The 16670-nt window shown below is 46.4% G+C and overlaps 1 protein-coding gene across 6 annotated transcripts in view; it reads left to right on the forward strand.

The window, feature by feature from the left end:
• Msra (methionine sulfoxide reductase A) overlaps window positions 1-16670 on the forward strand; it is a 315509-nt gene that overhangs the window by 52418 nt on the left and 246421 nt on the right. Inside the window, exon 1 of one of the 6 annotated variants that reach the window (XM_026783293.1) lies at window positions 13254-13364. The exons of the other annotated variants lie outside the window; for them this stretch is intronic. Coding sequence (XP_026639094.1) covers window positions 13340-13364 — 25 coding nt within the window. The 5' untranslated portion in view covers window positions 13254-13339. Of the gene's footprint in view, window positions 1-13253; window positions 13365-16670 lie in introns of those variants that run through there. 6 annotated transcript variants of the gene reach the window in all.

Consider the following 16670-nt stretch of genomic DNA (forward strand, 5'->3'; position numbering starts at 1 on the left):
TTTTTTTTTTTTTTTTCCCCGAGACAAGGTTTCTCTGTGTAGCTTTGGAGCCTGTCCTGGAACCCACTTAGTAGACCAGACTGGCCTCAAACTCACAGAGATCCACCTGTCTCTGCCTCCCAAGTGCTGGGATCAAAGGCATGCGCCACCACCGCCCCGGCTTGGTTAACTTTCTAATAAGAAACATCTTAAGGAAGGAAGGAATGAAGTGGCGGGGAGGGGAGAGGGAGGAAGGGAGGAAGGGTTTATTTGGGCTCACAGTTTGAGGGTACAGTATGTCATGGAGGGAAAGTCATGGTAGCAGTAACATGAAGCAGCTGGTCACATTGCCTCAACAGTCAGAAAACAGAGGATAGTGAAGCTGGGGCTCAGCTCACTGTCTCCTCTTTAATTCAGTCTAGTACTCCAGCTGTGGAATGGAGTCTCCCATATTTAAGGTAGGTCTTTCCACCTCAGTTAACAAAGTCTAGAATCTCCCTCACAGATATCCTCAGAGATTTGTTTCCATAATGACTTGCAGTCAATATAGGAGCTAAATGGGTATCAAGTTCATCAAGTTGACAAGATTAACCATCCCAAATTTGGATTCTCCGATGGCTTCTCTGTCATCATTGGTGCCAGATCCTTGCATGACTGCACCCTGCCAGGCTATGCTCAGCTGCGTTTGTGGCATGGTTCTCAGTAGCATCAGGGCCTGGTTACAGTGATATCTTAGTGGGGGTTGCTATAGCACAGTACCATAGCTCTGGAGGCTCCACGAGCAGCTGCTGATTCCTCACAGTTAGAGAGTTGTGGCATCTAGTGTGGCACCCAATGTGCAAATACTCGTGGCTTTTGGTGAGAACTGCTTCCTGAGCTGTAGATGACCACCTTGATGCTGGGCTGAGAGAGGGGACACTCTCAGAAGGGCACTGATCCTGTTATGAGGGCCCCACCCTTGGGGCCAAATCACCTTCAAGAAATATGTCTCTTAATCATTTCACCATATTGAGCTTTTAGGGAAGATAGTCAAGCACTTAGAAAGGAGAGTGTTCTTTGACCCACCCAAGAATAAAGAGCTGTCTTCCCTCAGTTTCCCTGCCATGTCTGAGACATGCAAGACTACTGTTCCACTACTGTCTTTGTAACACGAATGAACTCCCAGGACGTGTAAAAGTCCAACAGCAATCCTGTATGATAGTTCACGAGATGCTGCCAAGTGCCAGACTCACAAAGTCTGATTCACCCAGTATCACAGTCACAGGGCGCACAGGGCACAGAGTGAGTGACATCACTCAACAGTATTCCAACTTCCAGCCTCGCTAGACTCCATCCACACTTAGGAGAACTGCTTTAGGGCCACTTACATACAAACACTAGGGCCGGAAGGCTGGAAGTTTTGATGGCAGGCCTGGCCTTGTAGAAATTATGCTTCTCTTATGATAAGGACCCAGCTTTAGCTGAGTTCTATAAGAGTGCCTTTTAAAAGCCTAGCACTGCCCAACACTCAGGGTTGGAAAGTCTATGCAGATTGTTTGGAAAGATGTTTGGGTTCCCCAGTCTGTTATTAAGGTATGCCCCCCATTGTTTTGAACTTTGATCTTCCTGTGCTGGGTTTAGAGGTTCACATCATCTCTCCTGCCCGAGGGGTACCGTTTGAACCATCTTTTCTCAAGGACCATTAGCAAGGGTGGTTAGAAACTGGGGGTCATTGTTGATGGATCAACAGCCGCTGTGCCTTGCAGTGCATTGAATCCTCATGACTGCTCGCTAAGATTCATAATGACTGGCACATGTTAGAAAGAGGAGGCCCCACAGGGGTGTGCTGACTCCCAGGCTCTCTACCAAGAAGGCATTTGGATAAGATAATCTTGGTCATGATTTTGCCTGCATGTTGTCAAGGCAGGGCCATGGCAAAATCACAGCTGAATCTTAGACATCTCCCTCTGATACACGTAAGGTCTGCTAGCTGAGGTTCAAACTCGGTCTCTGCTTCTGTGTAGCTCATCCCATCACCTCTGAGCCTGTCCACACCTGAGCTTTGATGGCCCCAAGATGGAAGAGTCACTGACATCACAGTGCTCAGCCCAAAGCTCAGTGGCTTATGTTCAGGGGTGTGCTGGGGACTGTCCCAGAGGCGTTGCTCTGAGAGGGACTCTGACCTGCACAGGGTTACACATTCATCTTTCTCTTCTGATGCTATGCTGGGATAAGCTGTGTCTGAGCTGCCCTGCGCCTGTGTCTCTCTGCTCTGCCGCTGGAATGAGTGTCATGAAATTCTAGGCACAATTTAGTTGCTCTTCTCAAGGAGACAAGAAAAGGTTTAGCTCCCCACAGCCTGGGGTTGGACTTGTGGCCCACCAGCTGGGACAAGCTGCACTTGACATCACCAGTGCGGCTTTTGCTGGAGTCATCAGACAGACTGCATATAGAGCTTCTCGGGCCAACTGCTTGATGCAAAGCTGCATCATAGTTGCTCTCAAGTACAGTGCCCATGTGGACTGTTGGTGTGACACATACACCAACACTCAGTTTTTGCCTTCTACTTGAACATTTTAATGTGCCCTCCTGGCTTAACATGCCATCCTTCATTATGGGGCAGAGTGGCTGTGATGTCATGGCAGCAAGATAAACAGAACCACACAGCAGATAGGCATGTGGTAATGGGCTGTTAACAATGGGAAGAGGGAGGGTCCTAAGACTCATACCATCTTGTGACCTCTCCCTGAGGTCTGTCTTGCCTCAGCTACACATGGGTTTTGAAAATGTTAAAATATTTATGGTTAAAGTGCTCGAGGGTTGGTGGAGGGTTTGTCTTACAAGTACAAAGACCTGAATTCAATCCTTAGCACCCACATTTTTAAAAGCTGGCTCTGGTGGCCCATGGTTGTAATCCTACTGCTGGGGAGGCAGAGGTGAGCACATTCCTGGCCTCTCTCTGGCCAGCCAGCCCAGCCTAATTGGCACATTCCAGGTCAGTAAGAAACCCAGCATGACACTTGAGGAATGGTGTCTGAAGGTGTCTTCTGGATTCTTCATGTACAAACACATATGTGCACACACATATGTGTATCCTCCCTCACAGGAGCGTACACATACATACACGAAAAGGAGATAAAAGATTGACCGAAGGTAGAACTTTTCTACGGTACACCTGTCTTTAAGTCACTCGTGCTCCTGTAAGGAACTCTGGAAGATTCCACCAGGCCGGACAAGACAGCTTTGTCTGTCATCTCTTTATGTGGGGTGAGTACCTGCCTTTTAATCTCCCTAGGAAAGTGAGGACAAGAGCCCTTGGGCTGTGGAGTTCATTGTCTTGTACGGGCTCTGGAGTAATTGTCCTCGTGGTTCACGGCCACTGTACAATCATTGGACCATTGTGACTGCAAGCTTTGCATCTGAGCTCTTAAGACTCAGTGTGACCCAAGAAAAGTCCTGAGCATTTTAGAGAGATAGGAGTGGGCCGTTCGGGAGGACAAAGCTTCCTTTGACAGAACATGGCAGCTAAACCAAATGTCTGGTTGAAATATGTCTATGTCTGCAAAGAGCCCACTTGAGTTCTTTGTTTAACAATGTCAATGTCATTACATGTTCTGTTCAAATTCTGTTTTACAAACCGTGCTCCAACTGTGGGCTTTCTAAGAAATCAACCCCAGAGAGCTCTTGCTGGAGTATTCTGTATCCGAGGTAGGCTCTGAGAGTTAGAGCTGTTGCCAAGGGAACCAACAGAGGAACTTAAATGAACAAATCTCGCAGTTGCACTTAAATTTTGTATGACATTTGACCTCAGCTTTGCTTGAAGGTGGGGAGGAAAATGGAGAAGAAATCACAGCAGTCAAAGAGGAACGAGAGGGGCACCCTTGTTTTAGGGCTAGATACTTAACCTTTGGTGTTGATGCTTCGCTCTTAAATAAATACACAGGGTATTTATTCTCTCTCTCTCTCTCTCTCTCTCTCTCTCTCTCTCTCTCTCTTTCTCATGTATATATGTATGTATACATGTTTGTGCACATGTGTGTGGAGGCCAGTGGTTGACACCAAATGTCTTCCTTGTCTTCCTTCACTGTTTCCTTCTTATTTTTGAGGCAGGACCTCCCACTAACCTGGAGCTAGCCGGGCCAACAAGCCCTAGAGATCCTACCGTCTTCTCCCAGTGCTAAGATCACAGGTACACCCAGCTTTTGTGTGGGTGCTGGGATCATATTTGCACTTGTGTGGCATGCATTCTACCCCCTGAACGGTGTCTCCAGCCCCTCTCTTTTCCTTTGTAAGAACCTTAAAGAGGCTCTTCCCATAGTGTGAACAGCCACTCAAGCCTTGATGGGGGATGTTGCCATCTCTTGCAGGGGACAGGGGTGCCTACTTCAGATGACTTCAGAGAAAGCCCTTGTGATGATAGGAAATGTATTTTAAATATTGACACTCGGGCGCTAGGATGGCAGATGCAATCCCAGTGTACTTGGTGTAACAGTCTTGTCAATGCTGCTCTTCAATGGGAGCTTTTTGTTTTAGTCCACGGTGTTGAAAACCAGAGGAAGTCATACAGTAACATTGTTGATCTCAGTTGTACAGGGATGTGGTGATGTTCCACGTATTCTGTTGACTTTTTAATGTACATTATTGTACTAAAATTTGCATTGCAAATTAAAATTGAAATGGGAGTGTGGCTCCCATTCCCAGAATGCAACACACAGTGGCTGAATTTCTGTCAGCGGCCACATCCTGTGCTTTTGTCCGCCTCTTTGCTGGGTAAACAGGCTGAACAGTACGAATGGTCGTGTTTATGAGCCAGGAGAGCTGGATATCAGTAGTTTCCCATGGCTCAGTCCAGGCCACATTTGCCTCTGCCCACACTGGCAAACACTGCTCTGGAAGTTCACTGCTTCCTGCACATGTCAGAGGCCTTAAAAATATGTGGAATTTTCCCAGAAAGGCACCGCCAGCCATGCAGAAAGCAAACTCTTCCAGTGTTTCATCTGATCATCACCAAGCGAAAAGCCCAGGAATGCTTAGAAGGGCTTAGAAGGTGCCATGTTCATGCCAGGCTTTCATAGACATAGGCTCTCGCTGGGGGAGGTCGGGACCACCACACAGCAACTTCCAGAACACCGTATTTCACATTCCCCAGTTGGTTTTGGATTTTAGGCCATCAAAGCAAGCATGGCATGGGACATATCTGACTGAGAAGAAAACAACACATGGGTTGCAGGCCGTAGAGATCTGCTTTGTAGAGGATAATGAGGGAGGGTGGGCCGTGCACAGTTCAGGGCTTTCCGCTGACATTCTTCCAGGAAAGGCTGTGTGAAGAGTGGACCTGGCTGCCATCTTGAGCCACTTGGGGTTTCATTCTGTCCGTCAGAAAGACTTGCAGATCCACACATGACAACTTGGCTCAGGAGCAGGTTACTTCTTGTTTCCAGACCTTTCCAAAGGAGTCTCATTTCCTTCCCTGCCCCAACACAACCTTTACCCATCTCAACAGGCTTCAGAAAGTTGAGTCTTAGGGAGAAATGGTTCCAGTTTTGAGGCCTATCTTTTCCTCTTCCGACCTCCAGAATGGACTCTGTACTCTACAGATTTGCTGACCCTGACCTCAACTGGTACCTCCCCATTACTTTCTCTCCATATACAAGAATAAAGTTCTATCAGGTTCAGTGGGTAAAGCTTCCCATGGAAGTGTGAGGGCCTGAGTTCAAATCCCCAGAGTGCAGTAGATCTGGGTGTGGTAGCACTTGTCTATGATCCCAGAGACTGAGGACAGAGATGGGAATTCTGAGAATCTTGCAGGCAGCTGGCCTGCTTTGTGCTGAGTGAACAGCAAGAGACCCTATTTCCAAAACTGTGCAAGGTGAGGATTGACACCCACGCTTGTCTTCTGACGCTCACAAGTTCTCTGTGACATACGTGCGCCTGGGTCTCACAGGAATGTGCACACACAGATTAAAGCTTTGTCTTATTAGACACTGATGAAAATGCTTGCATTTGGCATATCCATGGTCACAAACATCCCTGTAGGTTTGTGATTTGTGACTTTTGAAAGGACTGGAAATCAGTAAAGTGTATACTGCCTATTATTTGGATTTAATTCTTCATACATTGTGGAAACAGGCCAGTGGAGTCAAGGGACATGACCAGGTGCAGCGGTGACTCTTGGAATGCATGCAGTGGCCTCTTCTAGGTGACCCTGGGTAAAGCTGGTGCTACACCCAGGCCAGGGATAACAATGGACCTCTGTCCACCCATGACCATGGCCTTGCTTCTTGTCTCCACTAATGTGTTTATTAAGATTAGCAAGTGTGTCCTGCTCCAGCCATTGCATTTCTGCCTGGTGCTGTCCACTGTGGCCCCTCAGCTCATCATTTCCACAAGCTCAGAAAGACAGCTCTTCATCTTCTGGATGCATGAGTGTCATTTTCTATGGAATTCCATAGTAACCTTGACATTGGATGGAGACAAGAATTCATATCTGTCTCACACCCATGTTATCTACTGAAGTCATCACTGGGACTTTCAGAAACAGCCTTTCCGCCCTTATTTCTCAATCCTACTATTATTTCTCTTAATTCCCTGTAGGTTAGCATTGAAAGCAGTGGGTTTCTTTATAACATTTTCATACAGATAAGACATTGTATTTCATTCTAATTTTCCCTTTTTCCCATGCCCCTGCTCAACTTAATTTACCAGCGCAGTTTTGAAAACTGGCCTTTGTATTTGTGCATGCAAAGGGGTTGTTTATGGAGTTGTTAAATTTAGACCTTTATGTTGTACTCCATAGTTGGTGACCATCATTTGAAAGATCCTTTTGATGCTGAAAAGTTGCTACTTGGCTTCTTTTATAGCATAAAGGGCTGCCCCATTTAGATCATTGAAATAGACATTTCTGTTATTCTGAACCCGTTTCATTCTAAGGGGATTATGATGCACTGAGCAATAGCTACATGGAAGAATTATTTTGTGACCTAAGTCTAGGTGAATGTTGGAACTTAAACAGCTCATAGTGGTTTTCTAGCCTCATCTACTACACTCTATTTCCCAAAGAAGGTCTTACACAGAACCCGTGTTAGTCAGCTGTCACTATTCAAGACAATTCATGTACAAAGAGAAAAGTTTTAATTCCATTCATGATTTTGGATGTTCCAACCTATGGTTGGGGAGACTACTTGCTTTTAGGCCATTGGTTGGGGGTGTGGATGGATGGTGATCTTGGGGAACATGTGTTAGAGCAGACTGATGGTCTCATGGCCATGAAGTAGAAAAGTAAGAGAAGGGGATTGGGCTCCCACAGTCCTCAGTGACTAAAGGACCTCCCACTAGCTGCCTCCTCCCAGAAAGGCTACCACCTCCCAAGAGCACCACCATGGGGAAATTCAGCATCCAAGCCATAAGGAAACTGTGCATCAAACAGATGGAAGCCCCATGTGCTTGTGGAGGAGATGTGAGGAGCTCAGAGTACGTGGTGCAGCCAGCTCTGCTCTGTCCTTTCCTGAGGCAATTTCCTGCAGAGACGTTTAAAAACTGGTATGTGAATATAGTCACTGTAGAAGATAAAGGAAGCAAGGCTAAATTCAAAACTTTCAAAGGGTGTATTTATTCATTGTTTTGTTTGAACCCAAGGGGAAAAAAGGAAATGGCAAAGGCATCGTTATCTCTTTTGTCTTCAGTTCTCCTAAGAGGAAACAATATCAAAAGGGTTAGAAACATGGTGAAGGCCACACAGGTACTGTGCAAGGTGGCAGAGATTACCACACAGCTCTCAGTTTAAGGCTCCTTCGTGGGGTGACAGAGTTGTATGTAGACAAAACCCCAGTGTCTCAGAACTAGTTCAGCGTTTCTAGAATGCTTTGCCTAGCAGTGAGAGAGAATGGAAGGGTGTTTGAAAGGGAGGATGATGGGGCCTACTCCCTAGCAAGGAGACAGCGTAGTTCGGTGAAGGTGGGGCTTCCTTGGAGGTTGTTCATGGTGTAAGTTGGTGTCAGTAAAGGGGGTTGGAGCTACCTCAAGAGGGACTTGAGTCACAATGCTTGGGACAGTGTATAGAGGGGGCCACATCCTTCCTGCAGTATCCATGGTGAGCAGCCTGTGGCTTAGGAGACACATAGGACCACCGACTTCCACAGTGCAACCATTGTCCCTATTCCTGAATGAGAAATTAGAAGGCTGTCTTCATGTCACTACTTCTCAAATATGTTATCATTTTACTGACATCCTTTGATTCAATATAGTAGGTAATCTGAATTGTAACAATATGGTGTGTTTCCCCATGGGGCTAAATTATGGTATTTGCATTTCGAATGCAATAAAAGGCTCTAAAAGTGCCACCCTGCTCCTGAATCATCCAGGGAAGAGAGCTTGCTCACCACTGTTTTGTTTTGCTTTTCGTAATTATATCTGGATAGAACTGGTTGCAAAAAACAAAACAAATCCCTGCACCTATCAATGGGAGGAATAGGTGGAATTCCACCATGACAAAATAGCCACACTACCACAGATCTGCTCATAGAGGAGATAATACTTGAAGGAGAGATTTGGAGTGACTTAAACAGTGTGGTGTCCTGAGCAGCTGGCCAGCTACTCAGATGACATGGCCAGATGGGATCATTGTGCAGGCAGTGTCTGTCCCGGGTCCAAAGAATAAGTTGAGCATGGATAGCCCATTGGTCCTCTCTGTCCTGTGTGTGTGTGCGCTCGCCCGTGTGCATGGGGAGGTCATGGTCAGAGGATAACCTTGGGTGTTGTTCATAAGTATTCACTTCTCTGTTCACTTTGCTCTTTTGAGGCGGGATCTCTAACTGATCTAGAGCTTACCAATTAGGCTAGACTGGTTACCTAGAGAACCCCAGGGTCCTCCCATCTGACTCCCCAGCACTAGGATTACAACTGTGTGCCCCAACATGCATGCTTTTTTAAACATGGGTGTTTGCATTTGGGATCCGTTCCCCATGCTTGGGAGGAAAGTGCTTCACTGACCTGCACCTGTTCTGTTTTTTTGGAGACCCGAGAGTCCACCATTTGAAAGGTTTTCATTTCTTCCAAGTGGAAAGGATAACTTGAGTTTTCTGTATTTGAGTATAGTCCATACAATTGAGTTTGTGGCTTATGAATTTATCACTCTTGGCACTGGGAATAATGTGGTACTATTTGGGCCAGATTTGTCTATATACTTAAGAAAACATGATTATGGAGCTAGAGAGATGGATGACTCAGTGGTTAATAGTGGTTAAGGACAAGAAATTTAGTTCTCAGCCCCAAGACAGACAGCTGTTTACTGTACCTCTAGCAGCAGGAGGTCTGATGCCCTCTTCTGGCCTCTGTGAGTACTGCATTCATGCGCACATACACACATACATAGACATATACACATAAATAATAAAAATTTAAGAAATAATGTACAATTAGTAAGTGAAATAGAATTTCTGGATATAGAATGATAAAACAATATTCTTCATACTTTAATTTAAAAAATACAAGCAGTTTTTAGTGTTGGCACAACACAGGAGTTGATCAGTATGTCTTTGGGCTCAAATATAAAAGCCTCTGTTAATTCCATTCATGTGTGTAGGGGAGGGTGGATTCCTCTTGTTGCCACTGATGAGCTTATAGTGGGGCACCTGAAACAAAAATATGACCAGGGAAAAGCTCACAGACTTGCCTGGAAAACTTCAGGCAACACAAACTTCACAGAACTTCAGGTCCTTCTTCAATGAGGACCAAAGGAAGAGGGAAGACCACGTGCCTTTATGTTTAAGTTTTGCAGAGAGTGGACAGTTGTGGCAAAGGATGACTGGACAAAGAGGCGTGAGCCAATAGTAACAGAGGGGGACTTCGCAAGGAAGCTTCTCCTTAGCCTAGTGTCATCAGTGTGTTCAGGAAGGGGACCACCTCTCTGATGGTTGTGTGTGTGGATAGGGGGAGGAGTCAGAGAGGCCTGCTGGTTTCTCAAATGACCAGGATCATGTTTGGAGTAGCATATCCCCAACCCCATCGTTTACATAGAACTTCAAAGATTTTCTGTTTATTGCTGATTCATTCTTTCGGTGTTCTAGTGCTGTATTCCCCATGCATGCCCCACACATGCCCCACAATGCATGCCTAGCTCGCCCTTCTTCTGTCAGCTGTGTGTGGCACTCACAGTCTGGAGGAGGCTGCTGAGGCAGCAGCTAAGGACCTGACACTGCAAGCGAAGCAGCAAACAAAAGCCCACTCTTCTGCAAGCACTCTTGTCCCACCCGTTTCCTCAGTGTCTTTATTTCTGGCTGGACTCTTCCTACAGCAGGGGTGGGTTGGTACCTTTTTCACCAGAAGCCATGGAGATGAGAACTTTGGAGCAACATGACCAAAGCAGCAAATCTATGATGATGTGACACATGCCATCACCTCCCCCTAGCTCTCTCCCCACATCCTTCTTCTCACTACATGGCAGAGAGAGGTCACTGAACAGAGACAAAGAAAACCCCTGAGAGCTGGGTTCTAGGAAATGACAGCCAAGCCCACTGGCATGTCATATTAGTGATTTGTGTCATGATTCCCAGCATTGCTTTGTGTCTCTCAAAGGGCTATAGATGGGGCCAAAGTGAAGAAATCCACCCTTAGCAAATGCTTGCTTTAAAGGTTAGCTTTTTTTTTCTGTTTGTTTTGACATAAAATTAAAGTGTCAAAACAAATTTGCTAGAGACAGTATTTCAGATAAATATGGCATTGCAGCATTATCATGGTTGTGCCTAGCATGAAGTAGGCACTCAGAAAATGATCAGACTTACAGTAAGTGTGAGCATGGTTCCCTTATGCAACATTATGTGACCAATCCCAGAAGCTTCTCTAAGCAAGCATATAGGGAAACTGAGGCCTGGGGTGGGGGTGGGGGCTGTCTGTTACCTGAATGAGGTTTTAAAGCTACTGCTTCAAAGCCAAGTTTTTTTTACTACTGGGCCTAATTGCTCTTCAATGACTGACAGCAATCACCAAATTTTTAGGGAAATGAGCAATTGAGTTTGTAGGGCTGTAGCTTGGCTGAAGAAACTCATAGCTCTGGTTTTCCTTTCATGTCTTATATAAGTATTACAGCCCTAGAGGGAAGGGTACCTTGGCCATCAGAAGCCAGGCAATACCTGTAAGTCCTTTGCTCTGCTTGGGGAGTTTCCCTGCAGAAATTAATAGTTCTGCCCCCGCTCCGGTGAGAGCCATCACAGCTCTGTTCTGCTCTGCTTTCTTCTGGCAAAAGTTGTTACTTCTCTTCTCCGCTCCATTCCTGCGAAACCTCATTCTCCACCAAAACCTCATTCAAGAGATTTATTGAGAGAGAAAAATCCAGGAAAGTGTGGCTGCCTCCTCCAGGGTGGAAAAAGGCAGCTTCAAACTGAACAGGTACAGGGCTTATATAGGGTTTCTTAGGGGTGGAGCTTTTCCAGGGTGAAAATTTTCAGGGTGGGAATTGGTCAGATTTCAATCTCTGAGTTTGAACAAGTGCAGAGATTGGCTGAATTTTGTGCTCAGGGATTGGTTGGGTTTTGTGCTAAGTTGGTCAGGGCCACGGTGTGTTTCTTTGGCTGGCCCTTTTACTCTACGTCTTAGAAGGATATCAAATATCCACAGTGCTTAAGTTTCAGAAAACCCTTTTTGAGATCTTTAATTCTTTTTACAGAATGCTTTTGGGGGCTTTTCTCTCTATGTATGTATGTGTTGTGTATGCTTATGTGTGTATTGAATATGTTCACACACATGTGTGTGCATGTTTGTGTGTATGTGTGTGTTGTGGATGTGTTCCTGAATGTCTGTGTGCTCTTGTGTGTTGAGGCCAGAGTTCAGTGCCAATTGTCTTCCCTAGTTAGATTCAATCTACTTTTTGAGAGAGGGTCTCCCACTGAAATTGGAGCTCGCCAGTTGTATCAGACTAGCTGGCCAATGAGCTCCAGGGATCCTGCTGCCTCTGCCTCCCAGGCTGGGCCAATGGTTGCACTTGTCTGTGCTGCTTTAGTGTGGGTGTTAGAGGTTTGTACTCAGACCCTCAGGCTGGCACAGCAGGCACCTCCCTCACAGAGTTATCATCCCCATCCCCCATTCTGTTTCTAGCTTCAACAGGCACAGTTCCTCAGCAACTGATATAGGCTGTCAAGTAGGGTCTTCAAACGGCGTGGACTTTTGTTTTTGTTTTTTGTTTGCTTGTTTGTTTTTTCTAGGCTACTTGATGAGACCTGTTTCTAAGGTCACCTGTGAAGTCAGTCACAGTGCTGGCCATAGTAGTCCAGGCAGATCTCTGCCAGTGTGTCGTCCAGTCCCCTCTTTGTATTATTTTGGGTGCTATTTCGAGTAAATTCTGAGGGGAAAAATCCCATTACTTTAAAACTATGCTCTTTTTCTTTCTTCTTTTCTTTTCTTTTTCTTAAGACAGGATTTCTTTGTGTAGCCTTTACTGTCCTGGAACCAGCTATGTAGACCAGGCTGGCCTTGAATTCACAGATCTCCACCTGCCTCTGCCACCCAAGTGCTGGGATTAAAGGTGTGCACCCCCACCAGCTAGCAAAATCATGTTTGTTTTTTTTTTTAAAGAAAAAAAATCACAATAAAAATTTAAACATCCTTGGGAATGGAGAATGTACTTCCCAACCCCTTTCCCATGTCTTGTTTTCCTTCTTTTTCCTGGGAACTCTGCCTCACTGGACCACGTTTGGCTCTCCCAGTCCTGCACCCAAGGAGTTAAGTACCATTCTACTGAAAGGATGCTGGGGAAGGAAGCTCCCTTCCCATCATTTTGTTTTGTCTTCTTCTTCCAGGGGAGAGAAAGCTGAGCTGAGCTTGGTTGCTCACTATAAATGCTAAGCATGTGTGTTTGCCCCTCATTTTATGTGGGACCCACTGAAGAGAGAGCACTGAGGAAAAAGAGAGAAAAGCTAATGCCCCCTGAAAGCACGACACTCGCATCTTAATTTTAAGAGCGTGCAGAAAGCCAAACATTTTCAGCGAAGGGCCCTTCCCGGAGTAATCTGCCTGGTATGCCATTCCAGTTTGTTGTATAATTTCAGGCCTGTTGCCATGGTAACCTGCCTTGCTGTTACAGTGATTGTTAATCAGGATTTGTCCGTGTTCCCCTTTCATCCCAAACCTCTATAGCCTTATGGATTAAATCACAGTTCTCATTGACAGTGGCATAGATCAAACATTGTGGCCAGACATAAAATCCTGCCCACTCCCTGTCATTTCCCGTTACCAGACACGGTGAATACAAGCTGAAACCCAACTTTACAAGGGAACCAAGGCTCCTCAGGCCTCCTCTGATGGCCGCCCTCAGACTCCAGCAATCTGGCAAGATGACCACTGTAGTCTAAAATTGCCTTGTGCCGGATGGAGCCGATCTGACTCTGCAAATATGAGCACAGGAGAGAAATTTCCAGGTGACCTTGACTTTCTTCTTGTAAAAATGCAAATGCTGGGCATTTGACTGAACCCTTTTTTCAATACTTTCCTGGGTTTCTGTTTGCTGCTTTTCTGTCTTTCTAGGGAAGGGAGGACAGGTGCTAGCTATCCCAGTACTGAGGCTGCCCCATCATGGGCCCTGTAAGCTTCCCCCCCCCCCTGTTACTGCTCTTCCCATATTAGACTCTGTATAGTACAGTGACTGCATCTAGTGGGGAGAAGCAGCTCGGAGGAATGGAAGAAGGCGAAGCTGTAGCTACACAGAGAGACGGGTGATGTCCCCAGCTATGATGCCAAGCCACTAACTGCTTTGTTAGGTACCATCCTTTCACCATGCCAGTTAATCACATCACCTGTGAAGCCAGCCTGCCTGGGTCTCATGTCTGGCTCTATCTACCCTTTCCCTTCTGTGCGCCCTTGGCCAGTGTTGGAACCTCTCTGATCTTCAGCATGATCAAGGAGGGTGATAGTAGTTCCTGCCTCAGGGTTCTGGCAGTCCTACCGCCTGGGCCTGGTGTCTCTGAAGTGCCTCCCTGGCCGCTGGCATGGTGCGAGTGTTGCACAGGCAGGTGTTTATAAATAAAAGAGACAAGAAGCAACATCACATGCACACACATTGAAAATCATCCAGATCAGATGATCGGAATCAGAGAGAGGTTCAGAAACCGGCACTCCCTTCCCCCTCCCCTTTCTGCTCCCAGCTTTCTCTCCTTGATCTCTGCTATGCGCCCAGCCCCCAAGTATCATTCTGATTGGCTAAATTAATTCTGCAGTATCCTGCTGTGAATAATTATGTTGATCCAGTGTGTATTCTGATGCCTTTTTTTCCCCCTTTGCCTAAATTATAATGTGACAATTGCCGCTCACAGCTGGCTCATCAGAGGTGGGCAGTTTGGGAATTGGAGCATCTGAACACGCGCTTCTCTGTTAACTCTCTGTCTTGATTGCTTAAGACAAGACATATGTAAACCCCATGATTATTGCCTTTTTTTTTTTTGGACTTTGCAAAGACTCTGCCTTCAAACATAAAGCTGCTGGGTTTGTTTTGGGGGAGGGGGACATGTTGGAGTCCCCTCTCCCTCCTCCTTCCCCCTCCTCCCTTCTTTCCCTTTCAGACAATAAATAGCTGTCAGGCTTATGTCAAGGATGAAATTATAGGTGCACATGAGGCCTTGATTACATTGTTTTGGAGAGATTGCTATTAGCATACTGAAATGAAGTCTAATTTTTCACTGACAGAGCCGAGTCAAACTCAAGTGACAGTGGCAGGGCAGACAGTGTGAGCAGAGAGTGGCCTATAGGCAGGGGCACCTGTTCTGTATCCAGACTGGCATTTCTGTATTTAAAATAAACAATAGAAATAAAATAATGAGTGGAAGGACTGTCTCCATGCCGGGGAAGATCCAGTGATAATGGATGGGATGAAGGGCTCGGGTTAGATGAGGCGCTGAATGATTTTCAGGAGCTTCTGTCCTGAGGCAGTGTTTGGATTGTGGAACACGCCTGTGTGTTAGCTGGAGTGTGAGCTGCCTGTAAATGTATCTCTTCTGCCTGTCCTGGAGCCCTGACTAGGGACTGTGATGAAGTAAGGACAGACACAGACTCAGAAAAGCTGGGGTCAGGTGAGGCGTATACATTCCGATGGATTAACACCTTCTACCGTTGCAGCATTGACCCCTTGTCTGTTTATTGTGCGAAGCACAGGGAGAGGGGTTCTTTGTCTCGGTAGGAGGCCCCTGTAGGCCCCCAGTCTCAGGCTGCAAATGTCCAGAGGAGGAAGCTGCAGTTGCTAGTTTTTGTACACACTTGTCATTCCCTCAAACCCAGACCCCTGAAGAAAGCTTTGCCATCCCTCTGAGCCTGGTCCTTACCGGGAACAGCTTTGCCATTCCCATGGGACAGAGGCACTGAGATCGTTGACATGGCTGTGCCCATGTCAACAATAGACATTCACTCAGGGCTTCCTCTACTTCCTACAGTGTCCATACCAAATGTCTTGATCTGTTCTGAGGAGGCAAACCTGGGGTCTGTTCACCTTCAAAGTTTTTTATTAAAAAGATAATTCCTTGCATGGGGTCTTCCTGAAGTGTTGGAAGGAACAGTGTTTCATAGGGTGGTGGATTAATAATTGTGGGTAGTGTTGTAACTGTCCTGCTCATGGTTGTGGAAATTCAAAAGCCATGCACAGTCAGATGTGACTTGCACACCTGTAATCCCAACACTTGGAGGTAGAGGCAGGAGGATTGGGGGTTCAAGCACCCACTGCCTAGACTACATAAGACCTTACCTCCAAAACAGAACGACACCCCACAAATGCACACATATCTCTCTGTGCTTGTGTGTGTGTGTGTGTGTGTGTGTGTGTTGGTAGTGTTGGTATATCCTGAAAGATTAACTAGCAATGCTTCATTATCTTTAGAGGAAAAGTGGAGAATTAATCTGTAGCAGAGAAAATGGAGCTCTTCAATGGGAAAGCTTCTCTCAAAAGACAAAATTCATAGTCACTGTGGTATTACTTATTTGTATGTAGTATGTAGGCTAAACACCTACCGTGCATAAGGTGCTGTGCTGTGGAGGTGCTAGGTGAAACTGGTGCCCACTGCTAGGAAGTGTGTGGTAAGGACTCAGATAGAACAAGTCTGAGTGAGTGAGACAGCACGGCCTGACTACAATGGAGGACAGGGGAACTGGAGACGGGGGCCACCATTTGCGAGGGGTGTTTGCCACTGGCATGTAGAAACAGGGGCGGGGGTGGAGAAGTAGGTAGAGGAGCACTAGCCTGCGGTTGACGGGAGGAGGGTACAATGGGAGAGCACCTCAGAGCGTGGGGAGGATGTCAGACATGGGAGCAGAAGGCAGGCATCCCTGGCCAGGCACAGCCCAGGAGCATGAGCAGGGAGCTGCTGAGCTGCTCAACACAGAGATGCCTTGGAGTCACTGGAGAACTGTTAATTAAATGACTCCAGCTGGAAGTCCTTAGAGACGGAAAGTAGACGAGTGGCTGCCTGGGGCTGGGACCTGTGAGAAATGGGGAGTCATTGCTTGAGAGGATGGTGCTTCTCTGGGGGTGATAAAGACGTTCTAAAGTGGAACATGACGTGCTTGTATTGTACAACCTGGGGACAGCCTAAAACCACCGGGTTGTACTGTGAAAGTGAGTTATATCTCAATTAAGCCATTATTCTTATCGTTGAAGCTCACACTGCAGTCCCATTAAGTCATACTGTCTGGGGGGGGGGCCCTTGGTCTTTTGTAAAAGGTCCTCAGGAGATTGAACTGAGCCT

This window comes from Microtus ochrogaster, chromosome 17 (assembly GCF_000317375.1).
Source record: "Microtus ochrogaster isolate Prairie Vole_2 chromosome 17, MicOch1.0, whole genome shotgun sequence".
In the NCBI taxonomy this organism is placed as follows: Eukaryota; Metazoa; Chordata; class Mammalia; order Rodentia; family Cricetidae; genus Microtus; species Microtus ochrogaster.